The sequence below is a fragment of the Eriocheir sinensis genome, chromosome 56 (genome assembly GCF_024679095.1).
Source record: "Eriocheir sinensis breed Jianghai 21 chromosome 56, ASM2467909v1, whole genome shotgun sequence".
NCBI classification, from domain to species: Eukaryota; Metazoa; Arthropoda; class Malacostraca; order Decapoda; family Varunidae; genus Eriocheir; species Eriocheir sinensis.
In genome coordinates, this window is record NC_066564.1 from 6,985,391 (window position 1) to 7,012,013 (window position 26,623).

At 41.4% G+C, this 26,623-nt stretch overlaps 2 protein-coding genes across 2 annotated transcripts in view; one reads left to right on the plus strand and one right to left on the minus strand.

Moving 5' to 3' along the window:
* Positions 1-13: 13 nt before the first annotated feature.
* LOC126984222 (alpha-1,3/1,6-mannosyltransferase ALG2-like) lies at positions 14-5,477 on the plus strand. The gene is made up of 3 exons (XM_050837752.1): positions 14-135; positions 758-1,003; positions 2,713-5,477. The coding sequence occupies exon 3, from the start codon at positions 2,753-2,755 to the stop codon at positions 3,989-3,991; it is 1,239 nt and encodes a 412-aa protein (XP_050693709.1). The 5' UTR covers positions 14-135; positions 758-1,003; positions 2,713-2,752; the 3' UTR covers positions 3,992-5,477.
* A 1,564-nt stretch (positions 5,478-7,041) lies between these two features.
* LOC126984122 (collagen alpha-2(IV) chain-like) overlaps positions 7,042-26,623 on the minus strand; it is a 64,408-nt gene continuing 44,826 nt past the window's right edge. The window contains exons 17-27 of the mRNA XM_050837507.1: positions 25,593-25,715; positions 22,311-22,463; positions 21,793-21,918; positions 21,407-21,630; positions 20,631-20,888; positions 18,943-19,084; positions 14,485-15,479; positions 12,223-12,424; positions 10,771-10,942; positions 9,012-9,126; positions 7,042-8,835 (exon numbers count right to left, since the gene is read on the minus strand). Coding sequence (XP_050693464.1) covers positions 8,581-8,835; positions 9,012-9,126; positions 10,771-10,942; positions 12,223-12,424; positions 14,485-15,479; positions 18,943-19,084; positions 20,631-20,888; positions 21,407-21,630; positions 21,793-21,918; positions 22,311-22,463; positions 25,593-25,715 — 2,765 coding nt within the window. The 3' untranslated portion in view covers positions 7,042-8,580. The remainder of the gene's footprint in view (positions 8,836-9,011; positions 9,127-10,770; positions 10,943-12,222; positions 12,425-14,484; positions 15,480-18,942; positions 19,085-20,630; positions 20,889-21,406; positions 21,631-21,792; positions 21,919-22,310; positions 22,464-25,592; positions 25,716-26,623) is intronic.

The window sequence follows — 26,623 nt, forward strand, 5'->3', positions numbered from 1 at the left end:
CACACCAAGACCAAGACCGGAACGAATGGATGACGCAAGACTGGCCCGGAAGGTTTACTTGTGGAGTGTGCATGAGAGCAAATGGATTAAGAACTGCATGAGAATGGTTGGTGACAGTGGTATATAGCGAATCAGGTGGGTGAGCAGAGAGGAAGGGAGGCGTTTCTTTGAATGGAAGGTGACTGACAGGAACAGTGATCGAGGGTCTAGAATGGGATGTGAGAAAGTGAAAGAGAGAGATAGACAGTGAAGTGAAAGGTGATGGTCTTAGGAGGTAGAAACATGCGATGGAGCGTAAGAGTACTTTGGAGTGGTACAAGGAAAAGGAAGCCCCGCAGTGTGTCAGCTGATATGATGGAAGCTTGGGTGGTGATCTTCTCTTCCAAGCTCGAGCGCAGTGTATGTATGTGAATGCAAGAAATTACAGGTGGGATCTGAGTCCCGCAGCAAAGTGTGTCAGATGTGTGACAGGGGTGTGGATGAAACTGTCGTGCATGTGATACTGGTGTGTGGGAGGTACCGGAGAGAAAGGACGGAGATGATGAGGGTGGCACTGAGTGAGGTGGGCTGGGATGTGAATGGGAGGATTGCAAGGACAGAGAGGGAATGGATGCTGCTGCTGCTGGGACTGAGTGATGAAGCAAATGAGAGAAATATAGAAGCCATGAAGAGTTTTCTGGAAAAGATATAGTGTGTAATAAATAGGGAATAGGAAGATTTTTAATAGATACTGCTTTTTTTGTTTTTGTTTTTACAGGTTGTGCCGATATGAAGGCCTACTCCAACGGGTCACCTATAGGCTATACAGCAAGAGCAAGAGCAAGAGAGGAACACGACACCCGTGACAGCACACATTACTCTTCCTGCCGAAGTCGATTTTAGTCGCCAGGATCAGCTCTATCCCGGGGTACACCTTGACATCATCAGCCACAAGCAACCTGCACTACCGGAGCTTTAGAGGACGTGGTCCCATGGCTTAACCAGACTCCAAAACGTTGAAGAAGTAGGTATAGCTTGAGGTGTTGACTCGCCAGTAAGTTCCGCGGAGTGATTACCCTTCAGGTATCTTGATAATTAATGCGCAGCAACTGTACAGGTGCCTAACACGCATATTAGGGTTGGCTGCTGGGGTAACGAGGAGTCGGGTGTGCAGGGGAGGGAAGTGAATCAAGTGTACTTGTTAGTGTCTGTGTTGTGGTGGCAAGTGAGTGTGTATTTGTTTTCTGAATATGTCTAGGTATTCTGGTGGGTGTCCATACTCACCCCTCTCACTCAGAACTGGCTAGGAGGCCTGTGGGGCTGTGGGAACACGGAATGCGATGCAAGCACATAGTTTTTGAGTTTTGGAGGGTTGAAAAATACCCTAGATTTAGCTAAATTCCTTACATCCAGGGATTTTTTACCACGTACAGAAACCACGCAATGTCACCCACAGGGGTTAGGTTAGGTTACTTGAGTTCAGTCTAGGTTATGTTGCATTAGATTAGGTATTACCTCGTGATTTACCCTACACGTACATAGGAGTGTTGTTAGATTGGGCTGCACATGACTTTGTGGGCTACTTCTTATTAATTTGCCCTATCTGTTAACATGATATGGGTACCTTGTTTTGAAAGCCATTGTTATAGTACAGTACTGTCTCCAGAATTGCGAGTTTCAAGTTTGCGATAGGGACCCAAAAAATTTGATTTATATTGAAAACTGAAATTGTGATATGACTTGAAAGGAAAAGGAAAAGGCTGCTAAAATTGGGTTTTTTCACACCTTGTTGTGGTCCTTGATTCCCAGTCTCACTTTTACCCGCCCCCTGGGCCTTTCCATTGGCCGCGGGAAGCATGATGAGTGAGATCCAGGCAGCCAGACGCGTGTGTGCGAGCAGCCCCAACAGCACGCTGGGCTCGAGCAGCTGATGATAGTGATGGTGATGATGAGCATTGGCAGTGCGGCCCCCTCATTGGCATCACCCAAATGGCACCTTCATCGGGGCCTGTGCGTGTGTGGCTGTGCCCATTATGGGCCCAGGCTCTTCAGTCTGCCAATTCCCACCTTCCACATGTTGCGCAGGACCTTTTTCTTTTCTTCCATCTCTTCCTTTTCAAAAAGAAGAGATGGAAGAAAAGAAAGGGGTCCCGTACAACATGTGGAAAACAAGAACTGGCAAATTGAGAATGAAACACTAATATCCTTGAAAATATCCCTGTAAAATAGGGGCTGTCTTTATTTATTTATTTATTTATTTTTTTTTTTTTTACGTTGTTGCCTGTTGCGCTGGTAGGCATCTTCCTGGTGGGGCCTGATGGTCGGCCCAAGGCTTCTTCCAGGTGGGGCCTGATGGTCAGCCCAGCCTGTTCTGGTGCAGGCGAGTGTTTATAGTGGCGCCATCTTGCATTCTTATGCGTCTTATGCAGAGGTGTGACTTTTCCACCAGCAAATACGATAAATAAAAGACCTACTGGGTCATGGCTTACAGTCTGGAATGTCTCATCAGATTATTTCTTATAAGAGGTATACTGTAGGTAAGGAGCAGTAAGGGTGAGTGAGGATGCAGTAACTAATTCTGACAGTTCTGTTCCGCAAAGACAAAATTATTGTAATTGCAGCATATAGATATGATTATAGCACTAAGTAGTTTTATGTCAGTATTATTATTCACAAGTTTTATGTTAAATGTAGACCACTTCCTCATGTCTTTTTTTTTCACCCTTGCTGCAGCTGGGGTATTTCAGGAGCTGTGAGTGTGTATTCTACATCAATGCTCAGCAGGATGGTGGTAGTGGCATTTCTCCACCCAGACCTGGGCATTGGTGGGGCTGAGCGTCTGGTGGTAGATGCTGCTTTAGCACTGCGCAGAAAGGGTCATCAGGTGCATCTGTTCACTGCCCACCATGACCCAACGCACTGCTTCCCTGAGACCACAGATGGCCAACTGAAGGTAACCTGTGTTGGAGATTGGCTGCCACGCTCCACTTGTGGTCGTTTCATGGCATTTTGGGCATACTTGCGCATGGTATACGTGGCACTTTATCTGGTACTGGTGAGTGACCTGGCCTTTGATATTGTGTTTGTGGACCAGGTTTCAGCTTGTATCCCCTTCCTCAGGCTGAAAAGACAGGCCAAGGTATTATTTTACTGCCATTTCCCAGATCAGCTTCTAACGCAGCGCCACACGCTTCTCAAAAAGTTGTACAGGTACTTCTTGGACACCTTGGAGGAGTATACCACCAGCCTAGCAGACTGTGTCTTGGTCAACAGCCACTTTACAGCCTCAGTGTATCATGAGACCTTCCACTCTATAAGAGCTTCACCCTCTGTTCTGTACCCATCACTGGACTTTGACAAGTTTGACAAGTATTCTTCTCTCACCTTGCATGATGTTGGTCTTGATATTGATGATACGTGTATGTTTTTATCTTTAAATCGTTTTGAGCGGAAGAAAAATTTGAATCTTGCTTTGGAAGCCTTCAAATTGTTGGTGGAGAGAAGTGAAAAGCAGCAGTCTTCTATTAATTTGCACCTGGTTCTGGCTGGTGGCTATGATCCCCGACTGCAAGAAAATGTTGAACACTTTTCTGAGCTGGGCAACAGTGCCAGGAATCTGGGTATTGCAGACAAAGTTACCTTCCTTAAATCTCCTGAAGATAAGGTAAAGGTAGCCCTGCTAAAGGCAGCCATGTGTTTACTTTACACTCCAGACAAGGAACACTTTGGCATTGTGCCAGTAGAGGCCATGTACATGGGCACGCCTGTCATTGCTGTCAACAGTGGAGGACCACGAGAGACTGTAGTGAGTGGAGAAACGGGATTCCTCACCCATCAGACTCCAGAGGCTTTTGCTGAGGCAATGGAGAACTTTGTGACAGGCAAGAATAAGAAAAAGGCAATGGGCACTGCGGCCCACAGTCGTGTGGTCAAAAATTTTTCTTTCATACAATTTTCTGAACATTTAAACTACATTGTACAAGGCCTTATGGATGAAAGAAAGCAAAAGTAATTGATGGAATAAAAGTACCTTTCTTGGGGCATTCCAGTAATATTAAGGTTTGGATGAACTTTTATTTTTGGTTTTGGGTTGTTAAACATACAAAATGGTTTTGATGCATTATGGGTTTTAAGAAATATCAGGAGCCAAAATGATTCATTGTATCATATCTGCCATGTTGCTTACAATAAAAGAATATGAAAAATGATAACATCATTACATCAATAAATATCATTCTGCAATAGAACTATGAATTGTCATTTCATTCATTATTACGATTTTGTGTAATGTAATTTCAGTGACACTTGCCCAGAGTGAGACACTTAGAATCCACTGGGCTGGTATTCCTTGCTGTACTTTTGTTTCCTCTTGTTTTTTGTCCTTATCCTGGGACATGTAGGATTTGGTGGTGTCAGGATTAGTCCAATATTGGTGCTTCATCAGGTTTGCGTCATGACCAAATGCCCCAGCACGACAACTCATACTATAAAGTTCACTCAAAGCGTTCTGCGAACTTTGCTTTGTATATCATTACATGTTTATCTCAAGAGTATTTGTCAGGTAACAAATTGAAGCAGAGTTGAAAATATGATAGGAGTGTTTGAAGTTTTATTCTGACTTGCAGCTGTCATCTCTTGCTTTCAGCTGCAGATGTCAGATATCTCTAACAAAAAGAAAGCAGAGGAGTACCTAAGTCCTTCCTGATGGTACAAAGTCTCTTCCTTGTCAAGACCTTTAAGAATGGCTCCTCATGACACCCTCGATAACTGGGACCGGCTATATCTTTGGAGGATCTCGGAGCAGGTTGGAGCTCCAGAGGTGTTGTGTGCATGGCCCACCAATCCAATCTGGGCAGGTGGGGCTCGTAGCCATGGTGGGCAATCCATATAGGAGAGGGACAGCTCTGACTTCAAACCCAGGCAGGTGGGACTTGTTAGCCATGGTTGGCAATCCACCTAGAGCCTTAGCTGAAAACTGGGGCTGCTTGCAGGAAGGGCATCTGAGGAAGGAAAAGTCCCACTCCAAGCTGTGGTGTAAGTAGATATTTCGGGTAAAAGGTAGTTTAGACTCATAACTGCTCATTTGTTTAAAACTGATTGAGGAAAGTTGAGCAGTTGGCAACACTTAAAATGATGAGGGAGCCATTTTCGGCAATGCTGCCCTAGTCATCTGTTGGTGTGGTTCGAGATTGTAGGTGTGCAGTTGTGTTGGACGTTATATGGTGACTTATGGTCGTGGTAGCGGACTTGTTGTCTCTCCTGATGGTGTGATTGATGTTTTGTTTCTTGGGCTGCAGTCTGCTTCATTGTATTCCCCGGTCTGGGCCTGTTGGAGTGCTGGTTTGTTGTGTGGTTGCCGGCAGAGGTGGGCGCAGTACTGAAAAATCGGTAGTGCGGTACTTTTTCCGGAGGGAGCGGCTGGTGACGGGAGCGCGGGGTGAGGACGGATGGTGGCCGACGCAGGTGAAGAACAAACTTAAATAAAATGAGAACGTGTGTTTTTGTTGTTTCCGTGACCTACTAATGTATTAATAATGTTTCATCGATGAAACTTGTGTTAAATCGAACATATCGCGTTAGTTAAACACATCCTTAAATATCAACTCGTGTTAAACCAAAAATGTGTGACTACACCTTTCGGGGAACGGGATACGGCCCCAGCTGTCTTTAACTGTTATTATTGGGGCCGCATACTCAAAACATTCAAAGGCGCCTTTCGTGGCATTGGCGCCCTTCCGCACCACTGTTCCCTGAAAGGTGCTTAAACAAAAGCTCGGCAGGACGGTGCCATCTTTGAAAACGGGGCTCATAAGCACCTTTGAGGAAAGATAGGGTCAGAGCTGCTGGTGAGGAGGCAAAGGCACCTTGTGGCAAGTCAGTGGAGGAAATTGCCTGTCTCCTAGCTCACAATTACATGAAGTACAACCTCAGAACTTGGTTTTGAGTTAAACACATAATTTCAAGAGTAATTACTGGGTGGCAGCACTGTAGTAAAGTTATATTACCTAATCAAATAAGGAGTTAGGAATGATTTCTAGGGATTTTGAATTGTGTTTCGTGGTTATATAATACCGTTTTATCCACTCACTGTGAGGTGGACCCCAAGTAACACTATAATAGGCTAGTAAATGGAGTTCCATTACTTCAGTAGATAAAAACAATTGGTGGTGTTATTATTGATAAGGGCTCACGGGAATGTGGCTACTGCCGAGTGTTAGGCTACGTGTTGTTTTTATTGCTTCTCAATGGACATACTTCTCACCCTCACTTGTATCCGCATGTTTTCTCCCTCCGCGCCATGCGAGGATTCTAGAATGTTCTCTCCACTCCTTGGTGCCGTGGCTGTCGGCTGCGGACAGTGCTGTGTGATTGGCTCACACTTCTAAAACCACAGTTGTCACAGGCGCTGTGATTGGTTGACTCATGAAAAGGCGCCTGTGAGGGAAATCCCACCTTTCAGCAATTCAGTGCACCAATGGCGCCTTTGAAAATGTTCGTGTATCGGGATCCAGCCGAAATGAAAGGGGCCGTTGGTGTGCCATTTCAAACGGCGGCTTTTGTCAACTGGCGCCTGTCAGCAAGGCGTGTTTTGAGTATGTGACCCCTGGACCATTGGGCCTATTATTTGGTAGGATAGGATGTATTTACTTTATTAGCAATTCTATTGGAGTTTTATTCTATTGGGGAGGTGGTGGCTGAGTGGTTAGTGCGCCAGTCCCACATTTCGCTGCATCATGGATGATGTGGGTTCAAATCTGTGACTACCATCCAAGAGTAGATGGCACTACTATAAACACTGCCTGGCCCATGATGGGCTTGGGCCGACCACCAGGCCCAACCAAGAAAGCCTACTGGCGTTATAGGAGTTAGTCTCAAAACAACAGCAAAACAGTTTATCCGGCACGAGTTTCACTCCGTTCATGCCGGATAAACGAGGTTCTACTGTAATGAATTTATGCATCACTGGTTTAATGAGTATTTAGGATAACTGACAATGTTTTTATTAAAGATTAACTATCGGAAGGAAATGCACATTTTATAGTAAAAGAAAACTAATTTGAGTAAAGGAGGGTAAATTTTAATTTTCTGTCATTACCCAGTATATACTGTACTGTAGTAATGTATTATTATACTTGAAATGTTATACACAGCTTTACCTTATGAACGGTCCAATTTGGAACCTAACATCTGCCTATAAGGAGGGATTACTGTACCGGAGAAAAAAGACTGGTGGTACAGCCATGTGATGAAAAGATACGTATAAAGGAAGAGATGGAGATACAGAGCAGGAAGGAGAGAAAGACTGCAGCATAAGGTAGGATTTGATAGAACAACAGTTTGAGGGTGATGTCGTAGTTGGGCAGGGTGGAGATCCGTCAGAAACACCCACATTATTGGGAGAGAATGTTCAGAGAAAATTTACAGTACAGAAGCAACCTTGCCCAGAGCAGGGTAGACTTTGGGGCAACTCAGTAAGATGTTTACATCAATCCAAACCAACACAACTTATGTTGATTTTTTGTTTTTGAGTATATCTTAAGTAGAACACCATGTTATCTTTACTATTTGCTAATTTTTGCAATTTTACATGTCATGCTATTATTTCCTCACCTAGGACAAATGTGACTACCAACTGAAAATAGTTATCAGTAAAGTTGGGATGAAATATGTCCATGGAAAGGTTATGTTAGGAATGATTAATAGAAGGTATAATCTTTTGTATTTTGTTTTATTAAAAAAAATGAGACAGACAATGTCATGCATGGGCTAGAGGTTGACAGTGATACAAATGGACATATTTCATCAAGTTGATTTAATTTTATATTATGGCAGTGACATGGAGAATAAAGAAAGATCACAAGATTTCCATATACAGGTAGTATTCTGTACAAAGTATGCACTTTTGAAATAAAAAGTGCAACTTTCAGAATGCCTAACAAGAGTGAGTCTCTTAAAATTATATGAAAAACCTCACACAGGAGGAGGTTCTCGATGGCAGTGTCACTCTGAATATTTCTAAAGATAAAAATATGAACATTGAGTTAATACTTAACCTAGACTTATCGACATGTAGCACCAGGAAAACATAACAAGCTAAACTATGATAATTTATCAATAAAGGGAGTTGTAAAAATCTTTTAAATACCCCTTGTAATAACTGCTACAATGAAGGATAATAATATACTTTCATAAAAGAAATATTGACAGCAAGAATATAGTACGTCCCTTTGAATCCCAGTAGGGCCCGCCTGGGCACTTAGCACTTGAGCAGAAACAGGCGACACAGGACACTGATAATAGAGGGAACAGGATATTTGAGACTAGTAAGAGTTCTTGGGTGATAAGCATAATATAAACTTTAAATAGCAGTTTCTAAGTCCGTTTTAATGAACTTCAAGAATGCATTCTGCAAGAAGCTGTGTAGACTAGACATTGACAAAATTTAATTACACAAATTTTCTGTAAAGTAAATCTGCAAGCAAGGAAACTCACAATGGGACAGTAGAGCTTCTGAAATTTTTGCCACATCAGTCATTTGCTTGTGCTTGTTTTCTTTTTTTTTTTTTTTTTAAGTTTTAATATTTTTTTATCCTTCCATACTTAGTTCCTAATGCAAACTTGGCATCTTGAAACTCTTGTGAGCAGACTTCCAGCCTTGAGAGTTTCTGATACTGGTGATGAAAACTGATTTCTGTCTTCTATTGTGGCAAGCCAAAAACTGAGTTTGTTTGCAAAGTAGTGACACGTCCCTCCATATCCATTGCACTCAATAAATGGTGTTGCTCGGAAGTCTTCAAGGCAGGAGCCAGGACTTGCTAAGGACTGTCCACCACCCTCAGCACCAGCTGCAGTGTGCTGCAAATACAATGGTATTAGTGTGGACATTGTATTTTAGCAAGCACGGAAGCAAAGTAAAACTATGCCTGTGGGCTGAAAAAGGCACACTATAAGTTACTATCAACATAAAAAAGTACCTTAACACTATATCATTGTCAATTAATTTTTTCATAAATAAGAATGATCAATATTACCATGACAAAGGAATAGCCAATCCACATGCTGCTCCATCCCCGAGGGCAATCAGGAACTGAGAGGGATTGACTGTGAACTGCTATCACATTGGATGGTGCCTCACAGACAACACATCTGAAAGTAGAAAGGAGCAGTAAGAAACAAGGGAACTAAAAATGTCAAACTACTGCTTGAGATAATCAGGAATTTCTTATACATACCTATTTGAATCGACATGACTTTCTATTTGCATAATTTATATTTTTATTTGTTCCCACAAAACTGTCTTTCAAAGACCTTCGGTACTGCTGTTGCATTAATGAACCTGTGCTTGAATATAAATGAGCTGTAGAAAGAACATTTGATGATACAGAATTGTGCACTATGTTCATGAATAATATGAGCATAGTAAGCGAATTTGTAACCTTCCAAGTGTAGTTTGAGTGGAATGACTGCACACCATTGCCTTAGAGCAAGTGATTTAGTGCACATCCTAAGTGAGAACAGGACCAGAAAATACGGAAATTTTAAGTGTTCTACAGCAGTTGAAATGCAGTGAAAAACTGACAGTAATGGTGACATATGTGCCCCACACACAGCAAGCTGGACAAATGGAAGTTATAACAACCTGTTAGAAGGTGCAAGTAAAGCATAAGAGGAAGGAGACCAACTGTAAAAATGTCAAATGGGAAAAGTTTGAAGTGGAAGGTGAAGAAAATACATGGGGAGCTATAGTATTAAAATTGGTCACAGATAACCTCATGACATAGTGGGCAGGGCATGTAGTATGGTACGGTTCTGTACAATATGACGGTACAGTACGGTTATTTTGGGGCAAAAAGTATGGTTCAATATTTATTTTATTTATGTCTGGAAGCAAAGAAGAGGAAAGGTAAAGCATGGAAAAACTTAAAAAGGGAGCAACAAAGCTGGTTCCAGGACGAAGAGACTTAACATATGAAAAGATTGAAGCAGCTGAACCTACCGACACTGGAACAGAGGAGGGAGAGAGGAGATCTGATTGTGGTATACAAGGTGCTGAGTGGGATGGGAAAAGTAGACAAAGAAGATCTAATAATAATGGGACACAAAAGAATCAAGAGGCCATTGAAGGATTATGAAAAAGGAAGCCTGTAAAAGAAACATAAAGAAGAACAGCTTTCCATGAAGAGTGATGGAGGCCTGAAACGGCCTGGAAAGAGATGTGGTCCACACAGAGACGATTCATGAATTTAAGGCCAAGTTGGATTATTGTAGATATAGAGATGGGACAGTGCGAGCGTATCTCTTCTCCCGTATACCACTAGAAAAAGGAGTCATGTGGAAGGAGCACATAGTATGAAGTTGGTGAAAGGAAAGTGCTTAAATGGTGTCAAGAAATCCAGTTTTCTGTATAGTGGGAGAGACATGTGGAATGGATTAAGGGAAGGTGTTGTGATGGCAAAAAGTGTCAAACAAGTGAACAGTCGCACCCACAAGAAAAGTGTCTATTATACATATTAAATAGTAAATTTGCACACACTTGAAAAAAGATTGCCAAGCCTGATCTGAGGTTTAGAACAAGTAGTAGTGTCAAGGGAAGGCTGAAAGGAGGACAGGAGGTATATCAAAGCAAGATCAAAAAGGCAAAGTGACAAGTAATATGATTTTTCCCAGAGGTAAGCAATGATTTCCCTCTTCTCTGGCACCACTCTCCCAAGCTGCAGATCTCCCTGCTTAGAATGTGCAATGATTATCCCCTCTTGATTGATCTTGGCAAGGGTATGGCAACTGACTCACCTAGATATGAATGGAAGAATGCCAATGTCGGAAACTGGCATCATCGGAATAGCTTCGCTGGTGGACAGCCAATAAGATTTATCATTTCTTGAAGCATAATTGCACACATTGTTGAAATCACAGAACATGAAAGGCATTGTACTGAATCTTCTCACACAGGAACCAGCCAGACCTGTTGGTAAATAATGATTGTCATACATGAAATTAGCAATTATAACTTATTCATTCATACTTTTTGAAATAAAACAAAGAACCTGTGGGAAATATCAACTGTTTCCATAACATGCTTCATTCCTTTCCATGGTTTTCAATGTCTTATCTGAAGAAAAATATTAATGATATAAAGTCTACTGATAAAAACTATGTGGAAGATAGAATTTAGTCAGGAGAATATGTATAAACAAGAAAAAAATCTATGTCAGGTACAGTATAGTGTAACACAAGAGGCAAACTCTAGGCTGCTGTGTGGTTATTTACTAAACATAAGAACATAAAATACAAAAAAAAATTATGTAGATCATCAACCTAAATAAGACACCCTCTTTGGATTTAGTAGTATCTGTCATTTTCTTTTACAAACCCTTTAGCTTCTTATTGCCTGATTGGACTCAGCATACTTGTAGTGGACTTGCTGATTACACTGGGGGTTAAAGGTCCAGAGAGAAGACATTGTCCCCACAGTCAAAAGATTATTAATTTGGTAGAGATTTTTTACTACGTTTAATCATGAATTTATTAGAAGTGATTTTAAGATAGCTTTGTAAGGGAAAACATATGAGTTGGTGCTTGTAAATATAGTATGAACTGGAATCAAGTACAAAATCACCATTTTTCTCAGTTAATGGCTGACCAACATACCGCACAGCTGCCTTACTGGCATGTTCTTTGGTGTAGTCTAGAACCTGTAGCTTGAATTTAATGTAGTAGCAAGGCGTTGATTCCATTATTCCATTTCTGCCATGGATTTGAACTCTGGACACTTAACAGGAATAAGCTAATGTAACTGTACTCTACCTTTTCCCAAATCAGCCGTTTGTTCCTGATATATATGGAGCAGTGAGCAGTTTTGGTTTAGTCTTGCTATCAGTGTTATATGGTGATAGGATTATATAAAAGGTTTTTGACAGACAGAAGTGTTAGTTTGATGGGACATAGCAATCATTCTTCTCGGGCAGAGGTTGTGTGTCTAGGTCTTCATTAACAAAGAAATACAGATATCAATGGGCAAGGATTTTTCCCAAGATGGAGACTCCAATACAATTTTAATAACACATAACTGTCATGAATTTGAAGCAAAATTTTGAGATGACATGTGTTATGCATTCACATATTTGTATGGCTAGGATAAAATTATACTAGACTGCTGAACAATCTGCTGTTATTGAAACACAAATAGGAAATAGTCAGAAAGAATGTGGAATGAAAGTTTGTTTTCTTGGAATCTGAGCTTACCTAGATCCTGGTGGTGGGCTTTTTCATTTCCTTCCACATACAATAAAGAGTAACCTTCCCATAGCCTGTAATGTCCAGCCTGACACTGTGGCACAAGTGTAGATTGTGAGTGCTTCACCACAAGTGTACCAGAGTAGTACTGCTGCTGCTCTCTGCAGCTTGCTCCAGCCTCACCCTTACTTCCATCAAACCCTGGGGGACCCTGCAATCAAATATTTCAACATTGTTTACTTTATATGTGTTATAAAATAACATGGGCCTGGAATAAAAGTCAGAGGTCTAGAGTGCAGGCAGTGGAAATGAGTTATTTGAGGAGTGCATGTGGTGTGAGTAGAATGGATGGAATGAGTAACGAAAGTGTGTATGAACGTTTTGGAATGTGTCACGTGGGTGAGGGGAAGAAGTGTGGAGTGGTGGAAGAAGTGGAGTGTCAGACTTTAAAGTGGTTTGGCCACATGGAGCGAATGGAGGAGAGTAAGATGACCAGGAGGGTGTATGTGAGTGAGATAGAGGGAGGGAATGCTAGAGGACGACCTCCAGTGAAATGGAGAGATAGGGTGCAGGAGTATGTCAGGGAGAGGGGTGAAAGATCCTTGAGAAACTCTGAGCAGGCAAGGAGGGAGTGTCTGGATAGAGAGAAATGGAAACTCTTCTGCCGTGGCCATCCCCTGGTGGGAGATCCTAGGAGCAGGCGTCAAAGATGAATGAATGAATGAAAAAATAACTTGGTACTACTTTCCTACCAAAATCCTCATCCACTCTCTCTTTACTTTCCCTAACCAGCCTCTATACCAACATCTTACTCTCCCTGTACTTTCACCTCATAAACCTTGTTCACTCCTGCTGTGTTCTATCCCTGTTCTTGCTCTTCCAAATATTTCCTCCACTTTCCTCCTATACATCTCCCTGTGGCCATTGTCATATGATGCCACTGTCATTGTCACTTGCTAGTTCCTTTCTACCCTTTCCCCTCTTCCCATTCCGTCTGAACTCCCATTTCTCTTTTATCCTAATATTGGCTAATACCATGAAGTGATCAGATCCACCATGCATTCCTCTCACAACCTTTGCATCCACTACATCCTGCCTCAACCTTGTATCCACAGCTATATAATCTATTAGACTCTTCATGTCTCCTGTACGTCGCACCAGTAATAAGTTGGAATTTTGGTGGAATCTTGGAATTCCAGCCAAATGCAACAACCTAGAAAATGAATTTCACAGCAGGGTGTGCCAGAAAATTTTCTATACAACACCTTTTATGATGTTTTCTCAGTTTCAAAGTTAATTTTCCGCTGACTTTTGTGTTCAGGGGGATCTCCTGAGAAAAACTTTTGTGGTCAAAGGGGGTTAATGACTAAATGATTAAAGAGAAGAAAAGGTCTTAGACCAATGTTTACAATATCATTGTGTATCATCACTATACATTTTGACCAAGAAATCTTACAAGAGATGAGTTAAAGAGTGACATTGTGTAGACTGTAGTCTAGAACTTTGTAGGAGTAGGAAAAGTAGGGAAAAAAAATCTTGCCTGCACAGGCCTTCAAAATATCAACCTTACTGCTTCAGTCACTGGATATTGTCTGTTTACGTGCAGTTCTGACTTACTAAGGATGAATGTCATTCAGATTTATAAATAATAGTGTGACACACATTACATAATAAAGATGTCATAAAATTAATTCTTATCAATATAATCTGGTACCTTATAACTCTAAAAGGGTTTTGCTAGGAATACAAAGTCAATTAACTGCGCGTTAGAAGAAGTTAACAACAGGCTAATGAGTGCATGAGACCATCACCCAAGCAATGATGCCTTGTCCACAAGTCCTTCCCTAAAAGTGCCCAGTTTCGTGACACTGACTATTTCAAGTCTAGGACTTAGGACTTCTCATGCAGAGATTAAAGGAACAACCTTCCAATGCTTTAGAAGAGAAGGAAGGAGTGGCTTGATTATGATGCTCAAAGGAATGAAGGGATAAAGGAAAGTCAACAGAAGATTTACTGTTGTATGGCAAAGGAAAAACAAGAGGGCATGAGGTTTAAGTTGAAAAAGCCTAGTGGTCAATATTTTTTTGTTTAGCTTCTCATCCAAACTGTTGAGAAATGGAGTAGTCTAAATCCAGAGGTGGAACATTTACAAGTTTAAAGATAAATTGGATAAATATGGATATGAAGTCAGAACAATATGATCATGAACCAAATCCTTAAACCATATAAATACAAAAAACAAGTAAGATTTCTTGTGGGTTTACAACTTACCTGAAGTCCAGGTGCTCCAGCAAAGCCTCTGTCTCCTTTCATTCCTGGAGGACCCCCTGCTCCTGGCAATCCATCAAAGCCACGGTCTCCCTTGATACCAGGCATACCAGGCATACCTGGGCTACCTGCTGGTCCCATGGGTCCTATTAGTCCAGGTGGGCCAGGTGGACCTCGCTGGCCCTTTAGTCCAGGAATTCCAGGGCGACCCTCGATGCCTGGGAATCCCCTCTCTCCCTTTGTTCCCTGCAGTCCAGGTCGGCCATCAATTCCTGGCAATCCATCAAATCCTTTGGGACCCAGATTGCCTTTCTGCCCAACAAGACCTTGCACACCAGCTATTCCCCTTTCTCCCTTGGCTCCTGGAGCACAGGGCTGACCTGGAGCACCCGGGAACCCAAGATCACCCTTAGGGCCCTCTGGGCCACGGGGACCTGGCTGGCCTGGGAAGCCCCTCTCTCCAGGAGGTCCTAGCAAACCTTTTTCACCTGGAACACCAGGTCTGCCATCTCGTCCTGGTAACCCAGCAGGACCAGAGGGTCCACGGTCACCCTTTGCTCCATCAAAACCTGGAGGACTTGGGTCACCAGCGGGACCACGCTGTCCAGGTAATCCTGGGTATCCCACTTCACCTTTAGAACCCTTTTCTCCAAATGATCCGTCTCTTCCAGGTTTGCCAGGAAGACCTGGGAGACCCTTTTCACCCTTCATAGTTCTTCCAATTTCTCCACGAGGTCCCTCAGGCCCTGGGTTCCCCTTTTCTCCCTTAGTGCCATCAAGGCCTGGCTGTCCTGGCACACCAGGAAGACCATTGTCCCCCTTAGGGCCTTGAGGTCCAGTACGTCCATCAAGACCAGGAATCCCTGAGGGCCCTGGTGGGCCAATTGGGCCAGGCTCACCCTTGCTGCCCTTCTGTCCTGGCACACCTGACAACCCAGGTGGTCCCTCAACTCCTTTGTCTCCAGAAAGGCCTGGTCGTCCATCTAACCCTGGAGGACCTGCAATATAATGAAGTGCTGAAATGATAATCTATCATACTATTTTGACCAACAGTTTCTCTCACAAGTGAGTATAAATCTTTAACTTATGGGACAATCTGTCAGGTTTTTAGATAATGTCTTAGATAATGTTAACTGTTATTTATATATGTAATATACTTTTTCTAATGACCTAATTAAAGCTTCAGATCATCCACTTCTTTTCTTGCCACACTCCTTTATTTCTGCATCTATTGTTTTGAAAAATATCAATATTTCTTGGATGAGCATCCGCTATTTTTTTTTACTTTTTTCTATTTTAAAATAGAAGTTACTTTTTCTGGTTTTGAATGCACTGTAAATACTTGTTATTTTCATATCATGCTTATACATGCAAAAAATACATAAAATATCATTTATATTTATTGAAGTTTTAGGAGATATACGATTTAAAGCTGTAACATGAAAAATCAGACCAGTAGGAAGAAAACTGGAAACATCCAACTTTGTGCTTCATGGGCAGTCAACCATGTTTGTCTCCACTATGTCACCAACTAAAATTCCAGTTCTACATATCATAATTAACAGGAATTTTGTCAATGTAGCATAAATATTTTTCAGTATAATAAAAACAGGACTAGTGAGACATGCAAGCTGCAGCCCTGCTCTCTGAAAACAAAACGGTGCCAGGTCATGAGCGAGGAAGTTTCAAAGTTTTGTATCATTATACGTGCTACATAGTATCTATATACAATAGAACTGATGCTGGATAAGGATTGTTTGTGTCTCGAGCAACAAAATGGAGGATAAAACACATAAGCATCTAGTCTTATCTGTAATCAAAATGGCACTGACAAGCTGGATTAGATGCAGCACCAGTGTTCACTGCGGGAATATTGGTTTTTACTCGAGATCACACAAGTTATTAATCTGAGTCAATAATCTTTTGGCATCAATGGACATCTCTTCCTTCCTATTAGTACATTAAACCAAGGTTTTAATGTACATTCAGAGAGTATGGAAGGATATAACCTAATATTAAAAGGTTTGCCAAATAAACAGAGTTGTCCTTTCAATACCTCATCATTCATATTCTTCAATAACTGATTTTTTTTAAGGTGCTGCTAATAGCACCAGTAGGCTATCCTGAGGGGCCTCTGGGATGACCCCAGTCCGTTAGTGGCACAGGCAATTTTATTTATAGTGGCTACCGTGATGTATGGAGTCTGGCTTGGACCATGCTGCCCCCCGGTGCTCCACTTAACCCGGTAGCAGTGGAGATCATGTTTCTTAATGGTCCCTCCAAGCGAGAAAAATGAGAAAAAAAATCATCCCTCACACAAACCATTTCATAATACATATCAAAACATTTGTGATCAGATTATATATCATCTATTTTGGGGGGTTAATATCATGGCACAAATTTGGCCCGTCGCTGCTACCGGGTTAAACAAAGTCACTGAAGTTAGGGATGACTGAAGATCTGGGCAGCATGTGGGTCATACTCCGCCACTTGGCGAAGGTTAAAAAAATCAGGGTGTTTCGGTGGAACTCAAACCCAGGTCCACCACGGGCTCATCACGCCCACATGCTGACCACTTGGCTAATGCCTCCCCAAGCTGTACCTTACCACTGCTGTCAGTCAGGCATACATAGCTAGGCTTGCTTCACTTTTCACATGCTGCTGCTGGTGGTATGTGTAACCCATAAGCATTTTCATGATACTACATATGGACTGTACTTTATATATATGTTTATGTAAGTATACAGTAAAACCTGAGTCAGTACAATTGGGGCAGAGGCCTTGCCAACTCAATTGAATTGTGAAAGTACTCTTCCGTTCAGTGGAGCAACACCTTGACTTCCATAATGCAATGATCTAGTAAGGCCATGATAAAGTCTCAATGATACTTTAACACTTTAGCTGCATTTGGCATTTCAACGCACTCACCCACCCCTCGGTACCTTCTCTTCACCACACTGACAGTGTACGCTGGACTTTTGTAGAGAGAGAGTTCCCCATCCTACAGAAGTGTAAAATCCATGGTACAAATATGTAATGAATTGCGGATCACTGATATTTTTTTCTCCCATCACAAATTGGTGCAACGGTGTAGAGAAGGCCTCGGTGCATTTGTGTAGTGTTTCACAACCCAATACCTTCTTTCTCTGCGGTTCAGTACATTGGTGTATCATTCAATTACCTCAATATTTCTGCATTTTATGATGTATTATGCATGTGAGTATCAATACAGTATGACTTTTATTTGAATAAGCTGTACATTTACACATTATTATGATTATTATTATTATTATTATTATTTTTTTTTTCAAGAAATAAACCCGGTAGCCTTTTACTGAACACAATCGGTTTCTTCACAAAGCTTATCACATGGTTCAAATTTTGTTGTGAACTAAGATGACACAAATGATGACCTGTCTGAGGGCGAGTAGGAAAATGAGGAGGAAACATGGAAAGACGGGCTCATTACGAGGTTGCGTGCTCTAGAGCCGTGATCTGCCTGACATTCACTTTGTGTCTGTATAGCAGATCAAGCACTTCAGTGCATATGTTCGGTTTACTCCTGTTGTCATGAAGTAATGGTCTATGTGTTTTTTGAATGAGTTGATGGTTTCTGCACTTACTACTTCAGCAGGGAAGTTGTTCCAATGGCATATGACTCAGTTAGAGAAAAAACTTCTACCAATGTCTATACTGCACTGCTTCGCTTGAATGGGTAGACCATTGTTTCTAGTTCTTGAGTTGGTCTGTGGTTCAAAGTTGGACTGGCCAACATTACTGAATATTTTGGGTACTTGAAGACCTGAAACATACGTATTCCCCTTTAACCCTTTCCATCCGTGAAGCAGACATCGGCGTCACAGTATGGAAAGGGTCAAGAGGAAATGGAAGAGGATTAATCCTCTTCTAAACCTCTCAATCCTCCTCTAAATTCCTCTTAATCCTCTTCCATTTCATCTTAAGAGGTTTAGAAGAGGATTAAGAGGAAATGGAAGAGGATTAAGAGGTTTAGAAGAGGACTAACCCTTTCCATACGGTGACGGCGTCGGATGCCTCAGAGTGGAAAACAATGGCAATGTGACATTTGTGACATGGTCACAGTTTCTGCTCTCTCCATCAGGGATGTTGAAACTATAGTCTATTGATTTTAACTTGAGCCCTTTGGCGCGACTCAGTCTCTCCAATCCCAAGCCATTCATAACACCGTGCAGTCGTATTATGAATATATATATATATGTTCCATAAATAGATAACGTACAAACTAACAGTGAGACAGATCACCATGAGCAGGTCATTGCTAGATCTGTAAATAATGGCGGTTTCCCCGGCCAAAACCACAGGGGTCAAGTTAGAGTAGATGGACTATAGTCTTCAGTAAAATTTGTTAATATGATCTTTTATGAGAAAAATTCAGGCATATAAGAAAGTTAGTGTACATATACAAGAATTTAGACACCTCACCTTGGGGTCCAGTATTGCCCTTCTCTCCATCACGTCCAGCGTAGCCTGGATCTCCTTTAGGGCCCACCAATCCAGGTACTCCAATGGGGCCAGGGATGGGGTCACAGTCCTCTCCAGGGGATCCAATGAAGCCACGCAGCCCCTGGGAGCAAAAGTAGAGTTCCACAAGGGTTGATGCAGGCTCCAGTTATGTTTACAATTTATATTAATGACATGACATAGGGAGTAAATAGTTATACAAGTCTGTCTGCTGATGATGCCAAGTTATTAAACCCCTAAAGGGCAGGGATGTAACATGAAATCAGTTCTCCCCATACAGCAATGATCTGACGTTTTCCTGAAAATTGCTCACTTTCCATTATCAATTTCATAGCTCTGCCCAAGCCAAGAGCTTTAAATTTATGACCATTCCCTTTATCCATTTTTTCTCTTCAATCTGCCACAAACCTAAAATCTCTACCTCATGTGGTATTTTTGTGATGACATGATGAAGTACACTAACTTTTTGCTCACAGCAGGCCTTTGTTTGGAAGGCTGTGTAGCTTGTGGATGGCATGATGTAGCTAACAGCCCTGCCACTCCCAGCACTCGACCCCGCCACAAAGCCCCTTTATTACCCTCATATTATTCAACTGATAACCCTGTAAGGTGGTGGGATGCATCCTCAAGGGCTTAAATATCACTTCCACCATCACTGTAAAATGACTGATCTACAGCAGGGCTACTCAACTACTATAAGCAAAGGTCCAGTTAGACAAGTTTAAATATATGCAGAGGTTCCGATATGTATTGTAGCTGGACCCCAGGCTGCAGGAGTAGAAAGATATAATAAAATAACATGAAGGTTCTGGCAATGGATTCTTGCAAGTGTATTTCCTGGAGTGACTGTGAGGCCTACAGTCACTCCAGGAAATACACTTGCAAGAATTCATCGCCAGGACCTTCATGTTATTTTATTATATTTTTCTACTCCTGCAGCCTGGGGTCCAGCTACAATACAGCTATTCCCACAAACTCCCCTGAAAAACAGCCTAATTGCACGGTATAACAATGTGTATAACAGTAGTACTTAGCACTACTTCATGTAAAATGACACCAGTCAGGAAGAGAATCAAGTAACTTAATGCCTGTACCTAAACAATCTGGTGGACGGCTGTACATCTAACCTGACAACACGCGCAAGACACGCTGCGTTTCCTTAGTGGACAAGGATCAATGAGGTAAGACAGACCTTCTTCATAAAACTGTTTAACTTTGTTGGATTGATAAGCACAAACAATTTATGGATAATACTGAATAGATATTGAAAAGATTGGTTATTATTCTATATTGACAAGTGCCTGTTTTTCCATTTTGAACTTATCTTTTAACATTCTTACTTTACATACGAGTTCAACAAACATTGAAGCACATTCAAGTTTAAAATTTCACACTTCCTTAAGTTTTAAAAATATACTAGAATATTACAACAACTAGACTTATGATGAAGAATAATAATAAAGAAATATGATTCATGAACTTTATACCCATTACCCCTCTGGGCCTCACCACCCTTGAAGACCGAAGGATTAGAGGTGATATGATTGAGACCTACTGAAAGGTTAAAGATTACCTTGAAATTATAAGTCCATGTTACTTGGAGTTTTTGGAAAAAAAAAGGGGGGGGAGATAGAGGAATGTCAAGTTACCTTGTCTCCTTTAGGTCCTGGTAATCCATCAGTACCTGGCAATCCTGGGAATCCATCCAAACCTTTCAAACCTGGGGGACCAGGAAGCCCTTGCTCTCCTTGGGGTCCTGGAGTACCAAACCCATCACGGCCCTTTGGTCCAGGAAGACCCTGAGGTCCTTGAGGACCTGGACGACCAGGCAAACCAGGATTTCCAGGAGGGCCTATGCTGCCCTTTTCTCCTTTTTCAGCTGATGCTCCATGGATGCCTGATGGGCCCTGGAAGTAAAGAAAGTCGACTATCTTAATTATGTGGAAAATGGGGAAAAATTATGGTTTCTGGTGTAACCAGAAAAGGCTCAACAAATTGTTATACTCTTGTTTTATTGTATAAGCAATGTGGATCTGAAATAAATACGCAACGAACCCTTATCTTTTCTGTAACACTAAAATCAGCACATGATTCTTTTTTATGTATTTCGTGGAAATGTTTTTCTCACTTGAGAAGAATAGTTCTATATTATCTGTGAACAGCACAAGAGAGTATGCCCAGATATAGCAACAGTAACAAGAGCTCCAATAAAGTGTTCCTCTATAGAGCCTGTAGACAATTGAAAAATTTTCATGCCCTCAAGTGGTAAAATGGTCACAGAAAAACTTTCATGTACCCTTTCACATCAACAGCTACCTCTCCAGTGATATAAAGGTGTTTTACTAACATAATTTTTTTCCCATTGAGTTCTTGGATTGAAAACAGGAAAAAAATCTATTCAAGAACATATATATGTGATGCTCACCGAGAATCCTCTTTCACCCTTGTCTCCCCTTTGTCCTTCAAGTCCAGGGACTCCAGGCTCGCCACGAATTCCTGGCAAGCCTGAGGAACCTTTTGGGCCAATCTGTCCTGGCCGACCAGGGCGACCAGCAATACCTGGGCTGCCGGGGAAGCCTGCAATACCCATGTCACCCTTGGGTCCTTGTTGACCTGGCCGACCATCATTGCCAGGACGTCCAGACAAACCTGAAGAGGGAAACTTTGTGAAGTGGTACAAGGAGGAATAGGACAGACATCTGCAGCATGTGAAAAATAATGTGAATTTGTGTGATGACATGGGAGGAATGTGACCAGTGTACTTATAAGTTGCCATGACTTGATAACCATGTGAGAGACCTGTCTTATTACCTGGCAGACCAGGTGGTCCAGCTGATCCCTTGAGACCAGCAAAGCCTGGTGGTCCTCTGTCACCCTTGATGCCCGGCATGCCAATCACGCCACTGGGGCCAGGGACACCAGGTAGTCCATCAGAACCTGCAGAGAATCACTGACTCATTGGTACAATTTTGTGGTGCTCAGTCAACAACAATCACATGCTTCATATTCATCACTCCAATATGTTTTCTAGCAATAGGTTGAGTACATGACCATGAATATGGAACTATTGAAAGAAATAATGCTGAAGATAGATCATACAATAGAACAGCTCATATAAGTATTGATGCACCATTCATACCCTCAAATAATATTTCAGTTCGCATACACATGCATAAGCTACTAGTACCCTGCCAATTTTAGTGTTATCATGGAAGGATACAAAAAATGTACCATAACTGGAAAATGCCTGAAAAGTCCATTTCAATGTAAGGAATATGTCCTTAATAATAAAATTTGTATTGGAAAGAAAACTACTGTAAGGAACCTACCTCTCTGTCCATCCATGCCAGGACGGCCTTGGGGTCCCGTCTGGCCAATGAGTCCTGGGAGTCCAGTGTCACCTTTGTCACCTCTCATGCCATCCAGACCATTCAGGCCAGGAGTTCCCTTCTCTCCCTTGAACCCAGGCTGGCCAGCCGGGCCTGTACCAAAACACACATGTATACACAAATGAAATGTTTAAAAATGCTTGCTGCGGTCAAATAGCTTACTATTTAATGCTCAGTACTTTGGGAATCTCAACCAACTTGCATGATTTTGTAATAACCTGTAACATTGCAAGAGTCAGTTATATGAGACTAATAGCCTCTTCCATTTAGCGTAACCCGTTTCTGGGTCGTGATCTGTAGAGTCCCTTGATAGATAAGAGTCCCAACAACCTAAGATTTGGACGCCATTATTGGCCCTGTTTTCGCCGCGAGAGCATGTGGTAACGTTTGAAAAGCACGGCAAAAACAGGGCCAATAATGGCGTCCAAATCTTAGGTTGTCGGGACTCTATAAGGGACTCTACAGATCATGACCCATAAACGGGTTACGCTAAATGGAAGAGGCTACAAATGTGCATATCAGATAAACAACAAATAAATAATCTTATGATCAGTGTATGGATATAGAGCAGAGCAATGGCTGAAGAAATATTGGCTTTAGATTTCAGATTTCAGATATCCTGAAATAAAAGTTGTTTTACTTCATTACGTCATTCCTCACTCTTAAAGATGCAAAAATTCACCCGCTTTTTTCGCTTGAACTCGAATGGAAAATTTTCGAACACAAGTAACCTGCGTTTGAACCTGCTTCACACGTTTGTACGTGGTACCAAACCTGCTTCACGCGTTCGCTACATGTGTTGGCAATATTTAGTTGACAATATATGTCTGGTTGACAATATTTGAGTGATCTGGCCACAGGGCACAACATAAACCCATAAAAATGTTAAAAAATATGAAGATTTTAGGGCCTGGAACGGATTAATTTTTTTCTACATTAATTTCAATGGGATAAATTGCTTCCTAATTCGAACATTCTCAATTCGAACAGCCCAAATGAACCATTTAAGTTCGAATCATGAGGTACCACTGTATGTTGATCAAGGGCACTTGCACCAAGTTATGTTTTTACCTTGTTTTAATGATTCACATTTGTTGAATTTGTATTTGGCAAACTTTCTCTAGCACCAATTGATCACCAAATGTGAGACTTTACTGTATTTACTTCTGCAGGGACTATCCATGGCTTCAGTATAGTGACCATTATTTTTCCTAATACGGTCAAACCTCGGTTCACGAGTGAATTAGTTAACGAGTGTTTTGATTTACGAGCAAAAGAAAATCACAAAACATGCCTTGGTTTATGAGCATCCTGTTTGTACGTCTTTTTTTTTTTAATTTGTCCCCACCTCAAGGGTGGGGACACGGGATATATGGAGGCCGTCAGGGTCAAACGCATACATCCCTCCGAGGAGGGACCACAAACCCTTGCTGGGTGACGGCTCATGAAGGGGAGGGGAGGATGCCGATAGACTGACTCTATCGGCTGACGTCAGCCTGGCTGACCAAGTCAGTCTTTCGACGAGGACTAGCGTGTTTTTTTGTATAAGTCGAAGACGTGAGAGTGGGTTCCTTTTATCCGCTGCAAGACGAGAGTGCTCAGAGAGGAAAACAATGGGAATAGTGTTAGTTAGGGTTGCCACCTTGAGCTAAAAAAATATAAGGAAAGCAACATCCCATTCTCCAATACAGAATGAATCCATATTTTAAGGAACGGGTGGCAACCCTAAAATTTCTCTAGCTTGCCATGACTGACAGCTGCTGCCTGCTGTTGGTGAAGGCAGGAGGAAGAGGGAAGGGAGATAACAACGTGTATTTTACACGTACAATAATCCCTCGTTTATCGCAGGGGTTAAGTTCCAGAACCCCCCGCGATAGGCGAAAATCTGCTAAGTAGCGACCTTATATTTTTTTATTATTTATATATATATTAAGGCTTTATAAACCCTCCCCACACTCTTACAAATCTTTCCCACACTCCTATTGACCTTTCCCACACTCTTATAAACACTTCGTACGACGTTTCGTTGTTACGACGTGGTCTCAATAAATGATTCTATAATTCTTGTTCCGACTTTCGACATTTGCTTCGTAAATACGAAATTTGCGCAGGAATTAGTTTGGTGGGGCGAAAGAATACTCAAAGAAAGGACAATATGAGCGTAGCTCACTTCTTTTATATCACAATTAGGTAAATATGGAAGGGGAAAGGGAGGAGAGGGACAGAATGAGTCATGAAAAAAATACCGATAGAGGATGTAAGAAGGGAGAATAAGGAAAAGTAGTGGAGGAAATAGAGAGATAAAGAGGATGAAAACAAGAAGGGTTTGGGGAGGGAGCCACTGTGGGGAGAGTCATGTCAGGTCCTGAGGGAGAGTCAGGTGAGGTCCTGAGCAGTCGCAGGGGTCTCCGTAACATTAGTAAAATTACTTTAATTCTTCATAAATAACATGTAAAATGATTTCTATATAAATATTTTTTTGAGATATGGGATGCGCATTAATGAAATTTACATTAATTTCAATGGGGAATTTTTTTTTGGTTTACAAGGGTTTTGGTGTGCAAGCAAAATTCTGGAACGAATTAAACTCATAAACTGAGGTATGACTATGTATGCACCCATTTGAGGTTCCAGATTTTCAGAACATATCACAGGGTTAATCAGTCCAGGATTATGAGAATCTATTCATTCAAAACAAATATATAGACTCAGGTGCAAGATTTTCAAAGATCGTGTCTGACATTCATAACTATATCCCTACCTGACTCTTTCAAGAAGCTAATAATTATTAGTAACCCAATGTATCACAAAAACAAAAACCTGGGCAATTTTTTATGCTTATGTTTTGATATTCTCAGACAAAAGACAATATCTCGATATTCATTTTTACTTTCAATGAGACTGTTTTCTCTTATGAGGTTGTCTGTCCCTATGGCAACAATAACAGTAGCAAAACATGGACAGCATTTATCTCTCACAGCACACAAGCTCCTCCATCCAGTGAATGATGGTGAAGTCACACATGTGGAAACTGAATTCAAAAGATGTTTCTCAGTACATTGCAAATAAAGAGACATTTATATCTTTTCTATGCAGATCAGGAGCTGAGAATTCTGAATGCTGAGTGTGTGAAAAACATAATTTTATGTCTTTGACTTCTTTCCACAGAAAAATATATAGAATACTTATTAACTAAGAAGTCATGAACAGTAACAGTCATACCTGGGGCACCATCAACTCCACTTTTGCCAGGCAGTCCTGGCAAGCCTTGTTCTCCCTTGGAGCCATGGAATCCAGGTACTCCAGGTCTGCCAATCCCTGGGCGTCCCTCATCACCTTTGTTGCCTGTAAAGGGTAAAAAAATAAATCACGCTATTATGAGTCATGTGGTACATTTTTAATTATTGCATATGCACCCAAGAGTGCCTCCTGTAATGTATGAGGAGCAGATAAGATAAGATTAAGTTGTAGAAATGCATTTGTAGGCACTAAAGATGTAGAATAGTGGTAGTGAACAACAAAACTGATAGAGATATGTGGCCAGTTGTGGAACCTTAAGTCCTGCCATTGTTGTTATTTTGATCTGCTGATCTGGCTTGAGGCATTCTGTTTTCATGGAGTGAATCCAGATCAGATTCTGATCAATGATCTACAGCTGATCAGTGTTCTAAAAAGAAGTGGTCATTCTTTAGATTTGTTGATGTTTACTGGCAGTCGGGAATGGATTGATCCATTTTACATTGTTTCCCATGGGAATGTTAGTTTCAGTTTACAAACAAATCAACATTTAGGAACAAATTGGGTTTGAAAACCGAGGTTTCATTGTATAGGAGAGTCCTATTAAATAAATAAAAAACAGACTACTACAGGGGTAATATTAAATAAAAAAGACAAGCAAAAAAGGAGTAAAACATCATTAAAACTGCTAAAGAACACCAGGGCTGGAAAGAAAAAAATGGGTACCAGGAACTGTAAACCTGAGGGAGATTCTGGCGCAGCAAAGGAGAAAATACAGAAAAGAGTGGAGAAGGAAGTGATTGAGGTGCTGGACAGAAGTCACTTATAAGAGATGTATCAGATAAAGATAAGTGTGGGATAATTACACTGCTGAAACAAGCACAATTAAATGCCAATAAAAAATATGAAGGGATAATGAAGAACTGAGACTGGCTAAAGATATAGTACCTACAGTCTTGAAAGGCAATCATGAAGCCAAGGAGATCAAAGAGATGTTAAAATTGGAAAGGTAAATG